Source organism: Colias eurytheme, chromosome 24 (genome assembly GCF_061535395.1).
Source record: "Colias eurytheme isolate Ceu_HAF_F1 chromosome 24, ilColEury1 Martin Lab GWU primary, whole genome shotgun sequence".
Classification (NCBI taxonomy): Eukaryota; Metazoa; Arthropoda; class Insecta; order Lepidoptera; family Pieridae; genus Colias; species Colias eurytheme.
This window is the reverse complement of record NC_143003.1, coordinates 2,275,303-2,296,936: the sequence shown is the minus strand read 5'-3', so window position 1 is coordinate 2,296,936 and position 21,634 is coordinate 2,275,303. Positions and strand designations below refer to the sequence as shown.

The 21,634-nt window shown below is 32.6% G+C and overlaps 1 protein-coding gene and 1 long non-coding RNA gene across 7 annotated transcripts in view; one reads left to right on the top strand and one right to left on the bottom strand.

Annotated features, from left to right (window-relative positions):
• The window catches only part of LOC149897884 (uncharacterized), a 37,164-nt gene extending 27,747 nt beyond the window's left edge, over window positions 1-9,417 (bottom strand). Inside the window, exons 1-4 of one of the 2 annotated variants that reach the window (XR_016458136.1) lie at window positions 9,241-9,417; window positions 9,053-9,129; window positions 7,688-7,815; window positions 6,712-6,831 (exon numbers count right to left, since the gene is read on the bottom strand). This is a non-coding gene — a long non-coding RNA (uncharacterized LOC149897884). The remainder of the gene's footprint in view (window positions 1-6,711; window positions 6,832-7,687; window positions 7,816-9,052; window positions 9,130-9,240) is intronic. The other variant, XR_016458137.1, reaches the window with a different exon arrangement.
• Window positions 1-21,634, top strand: part of dati (zinc finger protein datilografo) — a 98,039-nt gene that overhangs the window by 9,790 nt on the left and 66,615 nt on the right. For 4 of the 5 annotated variants that reach the window (XM_090115973.1, XM_090115975.1, XM_090115974.1 and 1 more), the window contains exons 1-2: window positions 10,968-11,056; window positions 19,209-19,734. In XM_090115973.1, the coding sequence (XP_089972099.1) occupies window positions 19,234-19,734 (501 nt within the window). In that variant the 5' untranslated portion in view covers window positions 10,968-11,056; window positions 19,209-19,233. Of the gene's footprint in view, window positions 1-10,967; window positions 11,057-19,208; window positions 19,735-21,634 lie in introns of those variants that run through there. The other variant, XM_090115972.1, reaches the window with a different exon arrangement.

Here is a 21,634-nt window from a genome sequence, read left to right as displayed (position 1 = left end):
GTCATTAAATTCACATAATATTATAACTATTATGACTACTAAAACTCAAAATTCGCTTGAGCCTAGAGCTCAAAAGCAACCGAACGGTTTAAATCATGTTTTACTGCGCTCTTTATTCCCTGTTTTATGCGTTTATCTATCTATCTATATCTACCGTTTAGTTTCATCGAAACGATACAACCTACTTAAGTACAACGTTTTACTCTAGTCTGATTTTGGAATGAAATTTGCTACTTGTTATTTTTTTAAATGACGTAGTTGTCCAGGAAAATGACATAGAGCACTGCACAATGAAAAATATCTCCTACATTTTTGTGACGAATAAAGTCATGTGTACTAGTATTAATTGAAAATAAACGTTACGTAACCCACAATATGCACACAGCCTAACGAACGCCAGATTGCCTTCTTTCAGCCAGTTAAAATAAACAATTCAGATAAAAGCCAGGCTCTTATGCATTTTGCGTACCTACAGTCCTACATGGATTAATGCAATTAATGGCTGGGTTATGCAACATCCGGGTTCGCTCGATTTCTTATAGAAATTGTGTTGTATTTCTGAAAGAAATGTTATTTTGTATGGGATTATTTGGGAGATAGGTTTCTATTGCTATTTAAAATATTTATAGGTTTTTTTATGTAATATTTATTTATTTATTTATTTATAATACTTCATTGTACAAACATGTATGGACAAAGCAGAAAAAAAAAGAACAAAATTACAAAGGCATCATTTGTACAAAAGGCGGCCTTATTGCTGAACAGCAATCTCTACCAGGCAACCTGGTAGGAAAGGAAATGTAAGAAGGTCGTGGGATAGCGCAAAATAAATGACTATAATTACAAATATATTAATATTATTAGGAAAGAAATGTATTTTTGTTATGACTTGTGGTGAGATCATGGCCCATGGGTGACATTTTATTGAGAAAAGTTTAAATTTTTCTGCTTTTCAGATGAAGAATAACTATAAAAATACCTATTTGAGTTTTCCTGCAGGTAGGTATGCGTCCTTTTATAGATGATCTTGGATTTCATTTATTATTGGCAAAAAAAGTTAGTTATTTTCTCCAGAATTATTCCCTGTTTTTGCACGCCTCATAAGCGAAGCGTTGAGGTGGGTACTACTGTCACTTCGCGCAAAACATCTGATTTTTCAAACTTAAAATGTCTTTATGTATCATACATTGCACTTGTAAGATAATACATACACACACATATTAAGAAAAAACACTATTTTTAACGTTCATGATATTTTTGATGTCATTTTTGTTATTTAAACTAGTTAAAAAACAGTTTAAAAAAGTTCTGTCTTGGACGTCCGTGTGTCTGTATGTGCGGATCCTTTTTCTTGTTAACACGATAGCGACCGAAATACTTTACTAATCGAGTCTTTTTTTTTCTCTTACGCTTGAGTATGCTCAGGAATAGAACCCTTTCATTTTTCAGGGTCTGATTCGATGTGGTTTAATTGTTATTAAATAAACAAAAATAATAATTAATAAATATTTATTAAAAAAAAATTATGAGGCGTGCACTTTTGGATTTTCCAAATTATTTTAATTTAGATTTAAAAGATCTTTACGTAAATGTTGTAAGTACTCGTTAGTTAAAACTTAAAAGCTTATTTTTTAATGCTATAACTATCTAACCTAGGAAGCAGATGATATTATACTTCCATGCCTAGGAGCATTTAGAAAGTCTTACACCTGGATTTTCTTATGTGTTCGTTTCATTATTAATGCAATAGGTAGGTAGAATGATTTTATCTTTGAACTGTATTTTTATCTTAATAACTGACTAATTAGGACCTTTTATAAAGTTATCTCATATAAGAAGGTTGGTTTGGATACCTATAAAAAGGTATGAGGTACTGAAAATTGTAGGTACCTATCGTATTAGACAATAATAAAAAACATAATACATTTTTTCATGATTATTGCTTAGGTAGGTACCTACACAGTTCTCATTTTCAAATGCCCTATGTAAATTATTTTTCATGAAAAAAATTGTTAAAAATATTAATACTACAAATAAAATATAAACAGATAATAAATCCTATCCCCTCACTAAAACAAGATGGCGTCTATCCTAATAATGCCATTGTCTCAAAACTAGTAGAATTTCGGTTGCAAAACTGCGCCCGCGCATGTTGACTCACGCAGTTATGTGGGGGGGACATCTGAACTAACCAACTCTAATTTGAACTTTATATCTATGATATAAGGTTGAAATTACCTTGTCAATAGTTTTGAAGGCTCCATTGCGGGTTACTTTTACGAAATCTCTAACATGAGAATTCGTTTTAAAATCACTGTTCAATTGTAAAGGATTTTGAGGTATTCAGGCTAAAGTTATATAATAAAAGCGTGTGATTAGTGTGATCTTTGTATTTATGGCGGTATAGAAATCTGAGTTGAGATAAATCTGACGATAACGATATAAAATAACGTTTAAGATGCAAATGAGGAAAATATTTAAACGTTCAGATTAATTAATAGTTTGAAATAATATTTTTAAATAATGAAATTATTTGTTTTCTATGATAGAGTTGGTCTTCATTCAAATTTTTATGTTACCAAATTATAGCATACCTATGTAAAATAATTTAATTAATGATATATTTTTACTACATTATATGTTATGTATCTACCTTTATTGTACATAATAATATAAAGAATTTAAATAAAATTACTGTCCCTAAACCAAAGTTTCTAATAGGATCCTAACAAAATAATTTGATAAAAAGTATAAATGATATAAAATGATGGCTAACTATCTTATAAAATCTAATTTCCTAACTGTATTTGATTACTAATAATTATGAAGGCTTCTATTATACTGCCTGACCTATATTTGACCGCCTCCTTGGTACAGTGGTTGACGAATGACGCGTGAGCGTAGAACCGAGGGGTCCTGGGTTCGATTCCCGGTGGAGACGAAGAAAAAAAAAATGTCTCGGTCTGGCAGGACACAGAAGGCTGATCACCTACTTGTCCCTAAAGAAAAATCGATCAGTGAAACAGATGTTACCTACCCCACTACGGGGACACGGGACTTCACACTATTATACTGCCTATTTTACATAAATTAGGTATGACTCATTAAACAAATTTTACTTCGCTCTATATTTTCATACTTAAGTCTATAGGTACTCTTACTGTGATATTTCTCTATAGAGTAAAGTAATATGTAAAGATTTTAGTTTTTACAGCTATAATATGTTTGTAAGTAGTTTCCATTTTATATATTTTTCATGTAAATTATTTATTAATTATTTCTTAACCCAGATTTATCATTTAAATAATTTGTATTTGTTTGTAGACTTTATAGACTTAAAACTAACTGGAGTATTCAGTTCTTTTAGGAAATCTGTTGATTAATTAGTAGTAGGTATATATTTACATGCAATGGATACGGGAAATAGAATATGTAGAGTTTAAAGAATATGTATAGAGCCAACAAGAAACTTATCTTTTATTTCGTCCTTTATGTTTTTTATAATGCAGAAATCATAGTAGGTAATACATATATTTGTCCATGGTAATACAAAGAAATAACTTCAACTCACTATTACTTCATGTTTTTTATGATATAGATAAATATTTAATTTTAATACAATCCTCTTTAACATCAGAAGTAAAACAGTTATAACAATTCAGAAACACATATTATCACATTATATCCAATAACTACAACATTATAATTTACCTCCTACCGCTAATGAATATCTCGTAAAAAATAATAAAAAAATTCCATCTTCGCTAATGCATGTTGCGTAATAGAAAAATAATAAAAACGTAATAAGTTTGTATGTAACGGGTTTTTGTTACATTAGAATATTACAGTAATATGATAGTGAGAGAAAAAACAGGTTGGACAAGGCCTAGCTCACAATGTTCAAGTACTTTATAAGAATGGACTCCTCTTGTATTCTTTGTTGATTATTTGAAACTCCTTAGCACAATAGTTAGTGTAAAACGTTAGTACCTTTCAAGATACCAATAAAATAGTTATGATCATAGTATTCTATTCTAATAAAATTCTCAGCAATAACTAAAGAAATCTATACCTACTTAATATTATAAAGCTGAAGAAGTTGTCTGCTTGTTTGAACGCGCTACTCTCAGGAACTACTGGTCCAATTTGAAAAATTCTTTCGATATTAGATAGCCCATTTATCGAGGAAGGCTATAGGCTATTTATCATCTCGCTAAGAGCAATAGGAGCGGAGCATTGCGGGTAAAACCGCGGGGCACAGCTAGTCGATTTATAAAATAAATTTATATAATATTATATTCCTACCCACAAGTCACAACTGTTGTAATAACGTTTAACAAGTTAACTGTTAAAACATATTTTGACATAATATTATCTACTTGTAAAAATCTCAAGAATTTCGTTTATTGTAAAAACTGAAGTAGAATTTTTATTGCAATATATTTTATAATTAAATTGAAATTATTTGCAACAAAATTGAGATCAATTTAGTACATATTAATACCCATTTCATAATAAAGGCCATGGCCTTTATATTCTAGTGGGGCATGGCCCCACTAGAATATAATTTTCCCGATAAATATATTAATAAAATCTCGTTAAGAAAGTAGTGGACTAATTAGATCAGGTATTTTACGATTAGTCGGTAAATGCTTTTGATAGTTAAAAACGGTAAATCTTTAATAAACTAGGTGTGTACGAGTCATAGTAATTGCTATAAATTCAAAATTGAGGTTTTATGTAAAGTATCTATGATAGAGAGGTGGGTAGGTACTACTGTCACTTCGCGCAAAACATCTGATTTTTCAAACTTAAAATGTCTTTATGTATCATACATTGCACTCGTAAGATAATACATACACACACATATTAAGAAAAAACACTATTTTTAACGTTCATGATATTTTTGATGTCATTTTTGTTATTTAAACTAGTTAAAAAACAGTTTAAAAAAGTTCTGTCTTGGACGTCCGTGTGTCTGTATGTGCGGATCCTTTTTCTTGTTAACACGATAGCGACCGAAATACTTTACTAATCGAGTCTTTTTTTTTCTCTTACGCTTGAGTATGCTCAGGAATAGAACCCTTCCATTTTTCAGGGTCTGATTCGATGTGGTTTAATTGTTATTAAATAAACAAAAATAATAATTAATAAATATGTATTAAAAAAAATTATGAGGCGTGCACTTTTGGATTTTCCAAATTATTTTTCCTTCTTCCTATTTTAATTCCAGGTATTCTACAAAATTATAAAAAAGAAAACGCATGGACTGTTAGATATTTATTATTTATTAAAATTGTGAAGTTATAACAGGCTAAATGCAAAGGAAGTGAGAGTGACACAATAAAAATTTGCGCCATTTTAATTACCACTTAATTGAACTGCAGACGGAGTTAACGGAGAAAACAGTTTGAATTGCGTCAGTTAATATTGTACCAATTTTGAATAGATTATATTTTATACATTACTATGGGAAATTATATTTTAAGAGCATTGGCCGTTACGGCTAATATTTTATATACATTTATATTGTTAAATAATAAAATACGAGATTGAAATCATCTATCAATCTAATTATTGAAGATAGATCTAATAAAACTAAATCTATTAAAATATAGGTAAGTATATGTTTGATATACTTAATGATTTGCAGATTGGTACACTAATTTTATAATGTAGAGAGAAAAATGCACAATCGCAACTTCTGCTTTTAAAAGAAATCAATAAATTAGTGTTACTTTGATAGGTCAAGTGAGGTCATATTATTCTCTAAATTTTCACAGTCATACGATTCTTTCAAATTAACAAGTAAAACCGCGGGGCAAAGCCATAATAGCTTCTAACATCCAATAACCAAGTAGCTGCGGGCTGATGGTCGACTCTAATTTATAATAAGTATGCATTTATTACCGCAATACGTTACAATAGGAGCATAGAAATAGAAAATAATTTATACAGTTTGTACCACGATGTTATTTTAGCAAAACATAATGGTCTAACAAAAATGGAAACGCATAAAGTCAAAACAGGAAGAGCATTTTCACAGCACGCCAGCGCGCCAAGCGGGCATGCACGGAAACAACCAGCTGTCTCGCTCGCACGCGTCTGCCGTGAACCGTTTTTCGGCGCAAGAGCGGGATAGCGATAAAAAAAATGGCGGTTCAACATGTGCGCGGGAACTTATTCGTCTTATTTTTCGCAGGTCGTTCGCCCTGCTCGCTTCAAAGATTTTTTCCTTGGTGGCTAGTACTTTTTTTCCCCGTTTCTTTGGTCGCGTGCGTGGGCCCTGATTTATTTTTCTTATCTTTGTGATTTTCTAATGTCGGCCTTTTATTTTATGGCGTACTTAGTCCTTTAGTGCGCCGATCTGTAAGGAGATAGCGTTTTGTTTTATACTTTAGAGCTCTATTGATTAATTAGGCTTTAAATATAGTGTGGAATTTTTTAGAAATTGTAAGTTTATAGTAGGAAGTGTTGTTAAATAAATTCAAATTACACGTATAATTTTATTTTTAACTGTAGTCATGTTCTGATAATACAGTACATACTAATAATCCTATCCTATTATCATTTACTTTTTTGGGATGGGGTACATTTTCACAGAAACTATTAAAAACTGTTTAATAAAACTATTTCTTATTTTTTTTTAATTCGGGCTTGTGTCAGCATATACAATGTGGCTTATGTATAAAAATAGACAGCATAAATTACCTATATAAGGGGTTCATCGGAGGAGCAAGCAACCAACAACAAAACTTTCTCTTCTAAGTACCTACTTGTAAAACTTCAGTGTTAAGTAGATTTGACTTTCTTTTTTGGTTACTTGAGTTTCTGATACAGGAAAGATGAGATTTCACCTAAAGTTAAAGCGGAATGATTAAAACGAGAAATTAAACAAAGTAGGTACTAAAGTTATCGAAAAAGTACAAATAACTCTACATTTGATATATCTACTACTAATAACGTAAAAATAATCTTCCTTAGGAAAAAATAAGTTTTGAAAATAATAAAAAAAAAAAAAATTCAATAGAAATTAAACCGATGATAGATAGGTAGGTACCTACTCTAAGTGGTGGCTCAGTGGTGAAACCTCGGACTTCGAATCGATAAGTCCGGGGTTCGAGACCAGGCGAGCGCGCAGGAAATAAATTGATTTTTCAATTTATCTGCGCATGTTGTAACATCACCACTGCTCGAACGGTGAAGGAAAACATCGTGAGGAAACCGACATGTCGAAGAATTAAAAAGTTCGACGACATGTGTCATCCGCCAACACGCACTTGGCCAGCGTGGTGGATTATGGCCTGTACCCTCATAGGAGGCCCGTGTCCCAGCAGTGGGAACGTATATGGGCTGATGATGATGAGATACTCTAAGAATTTTTTTACTTGGCAATGCGTAACAATGCAATAATTATTACGAGAGAGACGTTGAGAGCACCAGTAAGGAAGACCTCTTTGTTCCATCACAGTTCATATATAGCAGGGATCAAGTTATACTATAATTACTATAGTATCGGGTATGTCTTAAATAGAAACTATAAGGAGTAAACAGAAAAATCTAGTTCATATTAGTAGAATAAAATTATCTGAGTAAAAATGAATCCTCCTAATTTAATATTTTACATTTGAACATCTATGGTAAAAATATTTAATATAGACGTACCTAGTACCTACTACATTTTTACCTTTGCTGAAGAGCATGTTAAACTGAAAGTCAAACATGTATTTATTCAATAAGACTTCTCTTTTGAATAATTTTTCGCATCTCTCCGCTCGTTGTGGATTTCCTTCTCATCGGACTGCATCGGAATGTCTGCAAAGAAATAATTTTAAATGTTAAGTATTTTTATAGGTTTTTTTTTTTGGGAATAGATTCAACTAATAAGTTATTAAAGACTGTATACTAGGTACGAACTATCCATGTTCAAAATTTCACCCAAATTGGTTTTATAGATTTTGCAAGAAACAGTCTTAACAAGGATTTTTCATAAAATAATGTAGGTATAACTAAGCCTAACTGTTTTATGAATTACTAAAATGATATATTTAGAAGATATCTAGTTCCATTACCGCCCGCGAGGGGCCGTTAGTTGCGCAGGCGCATGATAAATCTTTTTATGGCACGTCGATTGGAAATAACTTTAGTAATTAAATGTTTTAATTAAAACCAATTTACTGTCTTCCTTGGTCACTTTCAATTATTTATAGACGTTCCTAGGTTTGAATCCCAAATAAACGAATTAGATACCGACTAGATTATACAAATATTTTATATTAAATGAGACAACCTACAAAGGGCATTGAAACTTTCTGGCATATCAACCCGGCCGCCATTTTGATTTTTTTTCAAAATCGCGGCGCACGATTAAAGTTGTATGCATGGATAGAGGATACATAGACAAACAAAAAATGTCTAATATCATAGTACCCTAAAGCGTCACGTTACCGAGATATTTGGAGGTAAATATTCACTTATGAGTACAACGACAAACACTAAAAATTGACTTATTACGTGTCTATATGCATAATATTATCTCCAAATAATCACTCCCAGGTAGATTATTATTAATTAACAGTTTATTGGAAGAAAGTAGGTACATTCATTACATAAAAACATACATACATTACATAAAAATGTAAGTAATGTAATGAATACCTAATTTCTTCCTGTAATAATAATAATCTACCTGGGAGTGATTATTTGGAGATAATATTATGCATATAGACACGTAATAAGTCTATTTTTAGTGTTTGTCGTTGTACTCATAAGTGAATATTTACCTCCAAATATCTCGGTAATGTGACGCTTTAGGGTACTATGTTATGAGACATTTTTTGTTCGTCTATGTGTCCTCTATCCATACATACCACTTTAATCGTGCGCCGCGATTTTGAAAAAAAATCAAAATGGCGGCAGGTCGATATGCCAGCGTCCATACAAAAAGTTTCAAACCCCTTATGCTATACATCTAACTATATTTTATAAACTAAAATATCTTAAACTAGTATAAAAGTAAAGCTCATTTTTTTAATGAAAAAAATACATTTACCTTGTGTGCAAACATTGTATTGTTAGCGAATGCATCTCTTGTATTTTACATTTTAATTCAGATAGTTTGAAGCAGTCCTGGAATTGAAAAAAATGTACCTGTAGGTTATACTTAGCAACTAAATTTAGAATAATGAATATATATTATGTATGTATAAAAGAATTCATGAAATAAGTATTTTAAAAAACCTTCATAATAGAAGCATTTTTTTTTAATTTTCAAATTATGAAAAAAAAAGCTATAAATTTTACACCGTCACTCGAATTGCGCACTACATTCCCCACCCGTATAAAATAATTATAAAACCTAGTACATATAATAGACAGCTTATCTAGACTCTCACAAAGAACTCTATACTCTATTGCACGTAGCGAATGATAAGGATTGCAAATAAATACTTCTCGGTCATACTGTTTATTTATAAGATGTGCTGTACTTATAGGACGGGTTTTGTTAACTCATATTATTTATTTATGTATATTCTCACATATTTTAGTTTAATAACTTTGAAGAAAATCTTTACACTAAACTTATTTTTGAAAACAAACGTTCCTAGTTCTTTATCATGGTCATTGATTAAAAGGATCCGCTTTGTATAAAAACAATAGATAGGTACTTGATCCAATGAAACTATAAGTGCAATATAAACTACGGTAGGTACAATCTGCCATTTCTAATACCTATAGGTAAGCATGTTATGAGTATTTTGAATCAAGCTGAAGGTATTGCTTGACTTTAACTGTAGTAATTTATTAAAACTAAGCAATCTTCTCATATAAATTATTCAAGTCATGGCTATTAATCTTGTATGGACAAATAACTAGGTATACATATTTAAGATAATTTATAGTCTATGTTATTTAATTTCATAGAATGAAGTCCGTACTATAAATAGTGCTCAAAGCTTTTTTTCCACTACTCCGGGCGGGGTTATCGCGGAAAAGTTGAGGATTTTTCAAAATTTTATCTACATACGTACTTACTGATAACGCACACATACGCAACTAGTGATGTGCTGATGTCTCGACTAGTTGGTCGATTAAAAGTTGTGTTTAGTCGATTCTTATTCGAAATTACTTATTAGAAACGGTTTCTTATATGATTGTGTATACGCCTGTTTAAATTTAAAATTTACTTAATGGTGTTGTATTGAAATTTTGACATATACTGATCGACAGAGCTAAAATAGAGATCGTAATATAATTACCTACTTATTTTATTCGTTTATTCTCAACAAAAAACAACTCAAAGTTGCATCGAAGACTAGATACCCACTTCTTGTACTTATTTTACATATAAATAAAGGGATTTAAATCACGATTTATTTCACTTTCTTTAGCTCGATATTCTTCTTATTGACTTCTCAATTACGTCTTATTAGATTCTTACCTACAACACGGACTATGTGCATTGTGCATATTTCACCTGTTATATGTCCTACCACGGACCACCTACCAGTTGGATCATACAAAGCAGCATTTTTACATTTAGATGTAACATTGAAACTACATTTTGCATTAATGTCAAACTATTTAGTACCTCAATGTCGATCTATGGCGACGTTAAATAGACAACGGCATAAGAATAAGTTAAATAAATTAATAGTTCAACACGAAAGCTATATATATACATATATATACCTATTTGGATAAATTTTTATCACTTTTTCATAGCTTTTAATACACTTATGTGTCATTATAAATAGCTAAGTCTTCAAGTTTCGACTAAACCTTTGAATATCGCGTCCCATCACTACAGTCCAATAAAGTAGACCAACTTCTTCATCGCTGTATGAACGTCTTAAACAACGGAATAAGACAAATTAAATTAGAATTTAACGCGATTAAATTAAAGTTAATATTTGCATCTTGCACTAAACACTTAAGGATGTTACGTGATTGAATAAAATGTATTTTTTCGTTAGAAAAAAGATAATGAACACTGTTTTAAATGGAAATTTTATAAGAAGCTGTAGCGCGGGGTGGTTGTTCTCTCTCTTGTAAGGTAAAAATTTTCCATTACGTAATAGTTTTATTTTTAATATTTTTCCATTTTAAGTTTTATTTATTTTTTGTAATGCCACGTTTGTTGAAGCATACTGACACCTGTGTGATGCAATTTTTTATGCATTTTTTAAGGGTTATTTTATTTTATTTTTTTGAAATTGTATTTGATTTGCGTTATCTATTAAGATAAGGAAATGCGTTGTTATTTTCGTTTGTAAGTAAATGCATTTAATTCAGGTTGTAATTTTAATAATTTTCCAATAAGAAACGATAAACTTTCGTTTCGCTAGATGTCACTATGCGTGTTTAATTTTATTTTTATCTTGTTTTGTTCTAGTTTTGATGGTCCAATATATTGGTATTTATCAAGCATTTTCAATTATTGATTCCGTAAACAATTTGGTTCATTAATAATGACAATAAACTAGATCTATTTCAAATTTAAGAATCTATTATAACTTTCCTTAAGAGTAACATCCACGTGTATTTAGATAAAGTGAATTACAATATAAAACAAATTAATAATTAGTAGATCCACAATAATGGATGTGACTAACCTGAATAAGATCACCATAACCTATAAAACTACCATGTCGTGAAAGTCCATCACAAAGTGAAAAACGAATACTAAATCAACATAAATAACCGACCCATATTAAATTATACAGCGTTAACAGTTTAAAAGTTTATAATCTACAATTTGTCGGCTGAATGGTGTTACGCCTCTCTAATTGTCACACAAAATTCACCCCACGGCTCGAAAGAATAAAAAAAAGTAGGACGGCACGCGCGCCACCAATTATCTTCTTTTTTCAAACCATCGACACGAGTTTTTTTTTATTGGTGGATAAGCACAGGGGCGATTTTTTGTGTTCTTTTTTTAAAATGTGTCAAGATTAACATGTTTTTTAAACGTTTAGAAACCCGTGATGTTTGACACGCAATGTTTAGACGTTTTTTTTCCTTTTTACGGTTTTTTATGATGGCTTTGTGTAATGCTACTGTTTAACGGTTGGTTTGTCGGGGGACTTTTTTATGCGCTTTTTTCGTGACTTTATGAGTGATGAATTTTTAAGTCGTGTTTTTTATAATGTTAGGTTAATAAAACATGATTAAAATTCGATATACATTAAGGATGTCGTGTTCGTCTATTCTTTTATCGATGTTGTTTTATGTTAAAATAATTTACGGCAGTATATAAAAAGCTAACCAGCAGCATAAGTTGCGGTTACTTTATTGGTACGTGGTCAATACAAAATAAAATGCTCGCTACATTTTTTTGGAGTGTTACAGTTTTTTCTATTACGAATAAATAATTTAAAACGGACAAAATAAAACACATGTTATGAAAATTTATTATCTATGACTGACATAATTCGAATTTAAAGCATTTATTTGAAAACGAAAGAAAGCTAATTTGTAAAGCGTTCAAACAAAACATGAAAGTAAATATAAAAATGTAGAGTTGTTCGTCTGTCTATTGATCGGAAGGACTCACTCGTCAGTAGTCACGGAATAGTACCATCAATAATTTTCAATATTTATACCGGCTCGCCAAGTATGGATAGTATACCTAGAAGAAAAAAACTTTTTAGGAGGGCTTTTTTTAATAGCAATCAACTGGTAGGTACATTCAAATTGATATTTAAAACGAATCAACTCTTGACTTAATTATCTATAGACTATAGGTTATAGGCAATAGGTATGCACTAAACTTACGAACTAAATCATAAAAATTGTGAGAGCGTAGAGTCGTACAAGTTGAAGTAAGAAAATACTCATTGGTAGATACATATTTTGTAACGTCTTAAAATGTACATATATATTAACCTACTTGTGAACTAAAATCTTATCCCAAACGTGTGTAGATTTTTTTACATTTAAAAAAAGACTTGAAACATGTTTGTTGAAAGATTAAAATATTCATCAGTCTCAATAGAAAGTAATCTAAATAAAGATTCTGTTAGTTATATCAACCTCATTTTATTGCATTCCGATCGCCCCTGGTTTGAATGTCATTATAGAGACAAAGTATCATCAGATAATATCTATCTGTTTAATAAAACTTGATTCAAATCTGTTCAGCTGTTTTTGCAATGAGTAACAATGTGTAATTTTAACAATGTGTAGAGCAATTTAAAATAAAATTTTTCCCATATATATATTTTTTGTTGTAAGTTTTAAATTTTTACTGTGCTACGCACCGCAACGCAACCTATGCTATACGCAACCTAAACCCTAATAAGCAGAAGACCTATTTCCCTATATTTCTGAAGTAATAAAAATAATTTTCTGAAGTCTCAATTATAATGAAAACCCTCATAATAATTTAAGTATTATGTCGTTAGTGATTTGATCGATGATAAATCTAAGTCCCTCTCCTCTCTACCTACAGCTAAATAAAAATTATGACTCTACGTTTCATAATAATTATCAGTCGGATCATCAAAATAAAGTCTATTAATAATAGCTTCATAAGTACCTAGCTAATGAAAAAAAGCCTGTTCCATATTTCCAGCTAACCCTTCGTCTAACCGAAAAATGATTAAAAATAGGTCGCGGTGCGTGTCCACGGTCATTACTACCCCTTGCCTGGAGTTTCTGCTTTCTTATAACCCTTTCCACGCAATCTATAGAATTGGAAAAAATCCATGTTATGGTTAAATTTACCCCAATTTTGTTTTGGAAGTTTGTCATGAACCTGATACGTAAACTTCAAGAATTTATTTTAAATATAGGATGGTAGCAAGAAGGACTCTAAATTGATTTCTATCCTTGTGGAAATTAACTAGGCCAGTACCTATTATTTATAATGTAAGGGCTTTTAAAAAACTATTTCCAGATGTGCGGATATGTAGGTACCTACAACTATTTTGATTACGTGTTTTCAGGTAGAAGCTAAAGCAAACGATGCACATTATATTGAAAAGATACCTATAAAATTCTACTACCTATTATTTAAAATAGCCTACCTATCTAATGATTTAAGCAGCTTTTGTTTCAAGACAATACGATGTCATGTCTTTTCCAAGACGTAGGTGTCTACAGACAATTTTATTTCGTTCTATGTATGACGAAAGTAACTATCACCTTACAACCAACATCTAGACAACCACCTTGTTAAATTCTCCTTTATTACACTCCCTCAAACATTCATGAGATCCAGAAACTTACCAACTTATAACAGACCAAAGACAATAGATACACTTTCTCACGGAAGAGTGTCACAAAAAAGACCGCCAAATCAACCCTCTATCGCACAATCAACATTCCCATAGACATAACCGGTTTGCAAAAAATGACCCCAAGGTGCTTTATGATTTGCATAAACGAGATTTTGAAGTGCGATCGCATTGCAGGGTTAAACTTTGAATGAATGAATGAATGATGCATTTTTGCGCGGGTATAGGAAACAATGTATGAACAAGATTTGTTTTAGATACCTATGTTTATTGTGTTTTAAATTTTACACGAGTATTTCCCTTTTTTTTCCAAAAAGTCTAATTTGCGCAAGCGCATACCTACTTGACTTTAATTGTAACTTTATTATGTACAACTTGGTTCATATTTTAAATTTTTACATCCATCAAAACCATTTTTAAACCATTTCATTAATTTTTTTAATAAGCGGTACCTAGATGTTTTGCATATTTGGTTAAATTTAAAAGACAAAGTTAATTCTTAACACAAAAAACAACAACTGCTGTTTACTAATAGGTAGGTACTTACTATAGATATTTCAAAATAAATAGTCCAATTTGTTAAAATAGTATCAATATCGATACAGCACAGGATATTAAATGAAATATGTATAACAATGGCCAACAGCTGTCCGTCCGTTCGCTGGACACGTGGTTCCATTTTATTATTGAAGAAATAAAATATCAAATATTTTAAACTTACCTACGTATTGAGGTGAGTCAATATTATAATACTAGTAAGTAGTATAGGTAGGTATCTATAAGTAAATGCGTTGTGAAGTTTGTTACTCTTTTACGTCAAAACGGCTGCACAGATCGGGATGAAATTTAGCAATTTTAATGGTCTGAATACAACCAAAGTTTTATATGGGTACAAGGTTTTAATTTTTCATAATTTTTTCATTTAATACTATGTTGGTATAATATTATACAGGGTGTCCCAAAAAGTAGTGATGAACGGAAGCTGGGAGGTAGAGGACCTAGAGGGCTATCCGAATCACCCCCATGTGTGTTATGCGATTTTTCGTATTTTCGGAGTTATTACATTTTTTTCAATTTTTCATCTATCGCCGAGTACGATGAGATTTTTATTTATGGTGACGTGAATTATTGCGCTAGATGCTTGTTTTTTTTTGTGTGCTAAGCTGAAAGATAGGCCAATTCAGTATGGTAACATTTACTATCGTTAGATCTTCGAATGGAATAAAAAAAAGAATTAAATGCCAAGAAAGATAAAATTACCCAGTATGTTCATAACTTCAAGGGCCCATAAAAAAATAAAATCACATAAAAAAGGTTTTCCATTTGGCTTTTAAAAACTTGCTCTATCGATCAGGTAGCCACCATAAAAATTTCATTTTATTATTCTGAAGGCTTCAATCGAAAAATTGAAATCTAAATGTGGTAAGTGCAAAATTTTTATTAACATGATGATCATTAAAACCAATAAATAGGTGTTTAATTACCAGAATTTTTTTAAATAGCCCCGCTGTTGCTCAGTGCAAGTGCGACATCACCGTAAAAAGTTGTCTTTTAAATGTCTGAATGCTTTTTTATCATTTTTAATGGTTTCTTCTGCTACTATGAATTTCCGGGTTATTTTGTCCAAATTGGGGCATTCTCTCAAGTAGCCGAGGTCTTTTTAGTATCCCCATTGAAAAAAAATCAATGGGGTTTATTCGAGGGACCGTGGAGGCCAGGCTTTAAAGCAGGCGTCACCGGCGCATGCGCAGGCTGCAACGACCAATCCATCTTTCAGGGTATTTTTGCCCTTTAGCCTGGCCTCCACGGTCTCCGGACATAAACCCTATTGAATTTTTTCCGTGGGGATACTACAAAGACGAGAGACTGCCACAATTTGGACGAAATAACCCGGAAATTCATAGTAGCAGAAGAAACCATTAAAAATGATAAAAGAGCATTCAGACATTAAAAAGACAACTTTTTACGGTGATGTCGCACTTGCATTGAGCAACAGCGGGGCTATTTAAAAAAAATTCATTTTTAAACACCTATTTATTGGTTTTAATAATCATCATGTTAATAAAAATTTTGCACTTACCACATTTAGATTTCAATTTTTCGATTGAAGCCTTTTAAAATGAAGAATATTTAAAATGAAATTTTATGGGTAGCTACCTGATCGATAGAGCAAGTTTTTAAAAGCCAAATGGAAAACCTTTTTTATGTGATTTTATTTTTTTATGGGCCCTTGAAGTTATGAACATACTGGGTAATTTTATCTTTCTTGGCATTTAATTCTTTTTTTTATTCCATTCGAAGATCTAACGATAGTAAATGTTACCATACTGAATTGGCCTATCTTTCAGCTTAGCACACAAAAAAAAACAAGCATCTAGCGCAATAATTCACGTCACCATAAATAAAAATCTCATCGTACTCGGCGATAGATGAAAAATTGAAAAAAATGTAATAACTCCGAAAATACGAAAAATCGCATAACACACATGGGGGTGATTCGGATAGCCCTCTAAGTCCTCTACCTCCCAGCTTCAGTATATCACTACTTTTTGGGACACCCTGTATATACCTGCAACAATATAATTATAATGCCAAATACCTAACTGTCCTATCGTTCTACTACTTAGGGCCGATTTTTCAATCCCTGGTTAAAACTTATCCGTCCAATAAAGTATTACACGATAATATTAAAATGTCACATGTAAACTGTCAATTGCGGGCAATAAGAATACGTTTTGAAATGGTAGTTTTATACGTTATTCGACGAATAGGTATTATCCAAGAATTGAAAAATTAACCCTTAATAATATAATCAAACTGAATCTAGCAGAGTCACTCTTAAAAATTACTTCGATACGAACCATTTTGAAAGGGTTGTGATTCGCGTTCAATATTTGCGAGGGTGGAATTATAAGTTCTTACTTCTAAAGCAACCAAGGTTCATATCTAAAGCATGGTCCTTTTATAAATATGCACTTAGAAATCAACCCTTGTTGATTAGAAATGAACCTTTTATGTACCTACAGAAAAAGCTATGAAAATTCTAAACTATTTTTTTTTCGTTTACTTAGACGGATGGCTATCATAGATATAAAGTTGTTTCAATTAAAAAAGTAGGTACAGAAAAAAAATACTGACCAAGAATAGACGCAAAATAATTAGCATTATTACGAATTACAAGTCGATTTACATTTATCTAGCACCGCCTCGAACCCACGTACCGTGACAAAAAAACCATCCCACAGCCACGCCCGTACATCATTGTTTTTATTTAATGACTCAGTATAATTGGCTGTACTTGGAAAATATATTTATCTTTCATCAGACTTCATTTGAGTGGGATTTTTTTATGTGAAACTTCTTTAGGCCCGTCATGGCAATACCTTCACGTCATGGAGTAAGGCGACGATGTGTTTGAATCTTGTCAATGAAGTTTCACTTCTGTTCTCGGCATGAATGAATGAATTTTTTTAATAAATTTTTGCACATAAAAAATTATTTAGGTAGGTACCTACCTAGATCGGTTAAAGATTTTCAGGTAAAAAAGTCAAATATTTCGGATTGCATAATTAAGTAAATAAAAATTTTGCATACCTAAGTACATACAAGTAGGTTGTATTTTTAAACTCATTGTTACATAGGTACTTATGAACATTGAAATCTTTATTCAAAGCATGTTAAGAAACATTATAAGTAAGATACTAAGTACTAACCATAACACAACAATAACTTGTCCACAAAAGGTAAATATCTATTAATAATTGTCTTTGATACGGACAATTTTGTATATTTTATAGTCTTTGAATGATTCAATCGTGACACAATGCTTAGAATAGATTCAACGTAATATTTAACGCATTTTTATGCAAAGCAATTGTTCATAAAATGTTCTACGCTTAATTATCAAGTTAATAAATAAAACGATAATTATTCCTTTGATACTTTAATAGAATATAGGTACCTACACAATAATATAACAATTGCATTATTTATATAATTAGATAATAAAATATATAAAAAACTGGTTTTCTTCAAATAAAGCGAAAAGCGTAGACGTCCGCGTCGTAGCAGGCTACGCCATCTAGCGTGGGGTAGCTCTTACAGTGCTCCAAGAAAACGGAGGGAAAACCTCGTAAATAACCCTTCCTCTTCGATATCAACCTTAGAAATGTAATCTTTGTAATGTGTAATTTTGTTCGAGTTTTCTTGTCTTAGACTTGCTACGAGACGAATCTGTAAAGAAAACATATTTCTCATTTTACTCGCATTTTCCTTAGAACGCATCATAGGTAGAAGGTATATTCTAAAGGCTAGCTAGTTTAGGTAAATTCACAGAGGGTGTGATTCATTTTTTCGCTCATTAGGTAAAAAAAGTAAGCCGCATTTAAAAGGCTGTTGGCTAGAACCCCATAATCTAAGCCCCGCCTGAGCGCAAAAAAATTCAATAATAAAAGAGGCGGAACGGAAAGAAATACTTAAAAACGCGAAACAACCCCATTCATCACCCTAAGTGCAAGCGAGATAGAGCAAGAAAAAAATCACAAAGAAACCCATTCTTTATTTCCTCCTCCCTATGGCTTAGAAAAAATGATCGGGCGTCTCGCTCCAGCGAAGGGTGGGGTATAGGGGTCGTGCGAGCGAGAGCGCGCCCTCGATAGTTATTCCGAGGTCCGAGTTAGGTCCGGTTCACACGGGCGCCGCGCGTCCGAGCGCGCCGTCTTTTCTTTGAGCATTTTTCCGCGGAAAAATTGTGGGCGCAGGCGCCCGACCTTCAGTGGGGATGTTCTTCGCGGCGCGTAAGGCGGGGGCGGCGCGTCTTGCTAGTTGGCGCGGCGTCTTCGCGAGGCGCGCGCGTCCGCCCCTCCCCGCAAGACGACGCTGCAAGTTTTCCACCAAGAAGTTAGTCGTATCCCGCCCGCGCCTCGAGGAGGTCACTTTCCCTCGCGCACTCAAACCTCTCTTCCGCAGACGCTCGGGCGGCAAACTGGAATTCATGTTGAAGTACTTCAACGAGAACATATCCCTCGCGCTCCAGGAGAGATACAGGGACCTCCATGAGTACCGGAAGGAGGTAGAAGACTCACCGAGGGAGGCGAAAGTACCAAAAATTGCCGAGGAAGGCGAGAGCGTCGGCGGCGAGGGCGCCTTCGAAGCCGGCGCCGCGCCGCCGTTCCCGCGGCTCCTGGAGCAGCCCAAGGAGGAGGACAACTTCGTGGCCAGTTGGCTGCAGAACTCGTTCAAGATGACGGCGGCGGAGGGCGGTGAGGCAGCGGCGGGCGGCAGCGCGCTGGACCTGCGGGCCGCTCCGCTGTCGCTGCACATCCCTGCCGTGCAGCCGGAGCAGCGCTTCAAGCTGCAGGACTTCTGGAGCCGCAGCCGGCCGCCCTCGCCGGTGCACCAGGAGCCCGACGAGCAGCCCGGCCCGGCTCCCACGCCGCAGCCGCCAACCCCAGACCACAAGATCATGGCTGAGAAGCTCGTCGGCGAAATACAGGTGAGTCTTGGACAGTTCGGTGATCAGGATGATGAAGTGCTAATGTTGTGATTAAACTGCAGTAACGTGAGCTAAGATTATAATTAATAAACGACCCCATCGCGAGTTAGAAATAAAATAAAATCGGTGTTTATTATTTTTGTTGACAATTAAAAAAAAATAGATCTCTCTATTTTTGTAAAAATGCAGTTTCAATAAATTACCTAATATAAAATAAGTGAAATTAGATAACAATTTATAAATAGAAAACGCGATTAGATTTGCATATTCACTAATTCAGTAGCTATCGCTCCCCGCCGGCAAAGTTCAAGACGTCTAATATTCAAAGTCATACGAGCATTAATCAAAACAATGACAAAATATTCTAAAAAACGCATTAGAAAAAAAAAACAAATTTAAAAAATAAAATAAAAGTTACCTGTCTCCAAAATTTTTAACTTCGAACTAAATTTAAAATTCAAGTGCAAACTTCTTAATCCGATTTAAAATTGGAACGTCTATCGTCTTCAAGATATGGAACGGAACTGACCCTAAGGTACAAAACTTGTTCCAAATTTCAACTTCCTTAAAAAAAGAAGACATAATTATTGTAAAGCTTTTGTTACCGAAGAAAGGGTTAAGGGCCGGGCGTCAAACTTATTATTAAATCGTTTTTGTCCTTATGTCGCATCCGGTCTTACAAAGGATATGTAAATTACGATAATCAGTGATAATTCTATTATTTCTGTATTAGTATGTGATCAACATGTCAACGTTTCGGTTCGGTTCTATAATACAAATGTTTGTTTTGGACATATGGCATGTTTTACGTTGGCGGCTCGTGTTTATATTTTTCACGTTCTAACTCCGATTATTATTAATATATTACTTGAGTTATAAAAATAATTACAATTTCCGGAACAATATCCATCAAAATTGTTTGTCTTTTAAAAAATATTGTAAATTATTACTGTATTATAAAATGTACAAATTTATTTCTAACAATTTTCAAACGTATAAAAAATTACTTACAATATTTTACAATACAAACGACTTACAAATTATGGAATCTCCAAAGCAAGCGTTTTCGCAAAATCCTATCTAACAATTTTCAAACGCAAAAAAAATACATGTAGCAAAATTCGTAGTGAATTCGAATTTAGAACAGCTCGCAATGCATGTTGAATTAAAATTTGAAAATGGAAGACAAAAGAATATTACTTTTTAAATTAGTTTCGGATTGGCTCACCTTGCATTTGTCTGTTCCCACGGCGCGCGGATTAGGGGCTCATTGTGATTTTATTTTTTTTAATTTTTACATCGGCTATTGTTTCACGGAAGGGTGTTGACAGTTATTTGTTACTGCAAATCTGTTCTCGTTCCATTTTTTGTTTTTAAATTATTGTTTGAATAAGGAACCGGTTTTCGATATCCAGTTCGAATTTCGTATTCATCGGTTTTTTTAGATTTAACGGTTCAACGCGGAATACGCTTTGTGGTCGTTTTTTTCGGAGAACGGTTAATTAAAATTTGATTTATTAAATTTTTTCAATGTTACGCTTGTCGCGTGAAGAGTTTGCTCTCAAAACATGTCATGTGTTTTTGAAAAGAAAATATAACTGAAGTGTCTACACTTAAAATTGAATTGTTTAATTATTCATGTGATATATTTCAGTTTAATTATTCATCTAAAATAATAAGTAAGAATTACACAGTTTTAATTAAATCCTTACTACATGTAAACAATGTCTATGTTCCATATGATTTGATCAATAACTCAAAAACCTTTCTACAAATGATAGATAATAATTTGTATCAATTTTTAATATAAACATATTAAAAAAAACTAGAAAAATATTGACACAAATTATCAATCATATTATTAACAATGCATCTCTTTCTTTCACGTGCCTACCACCAC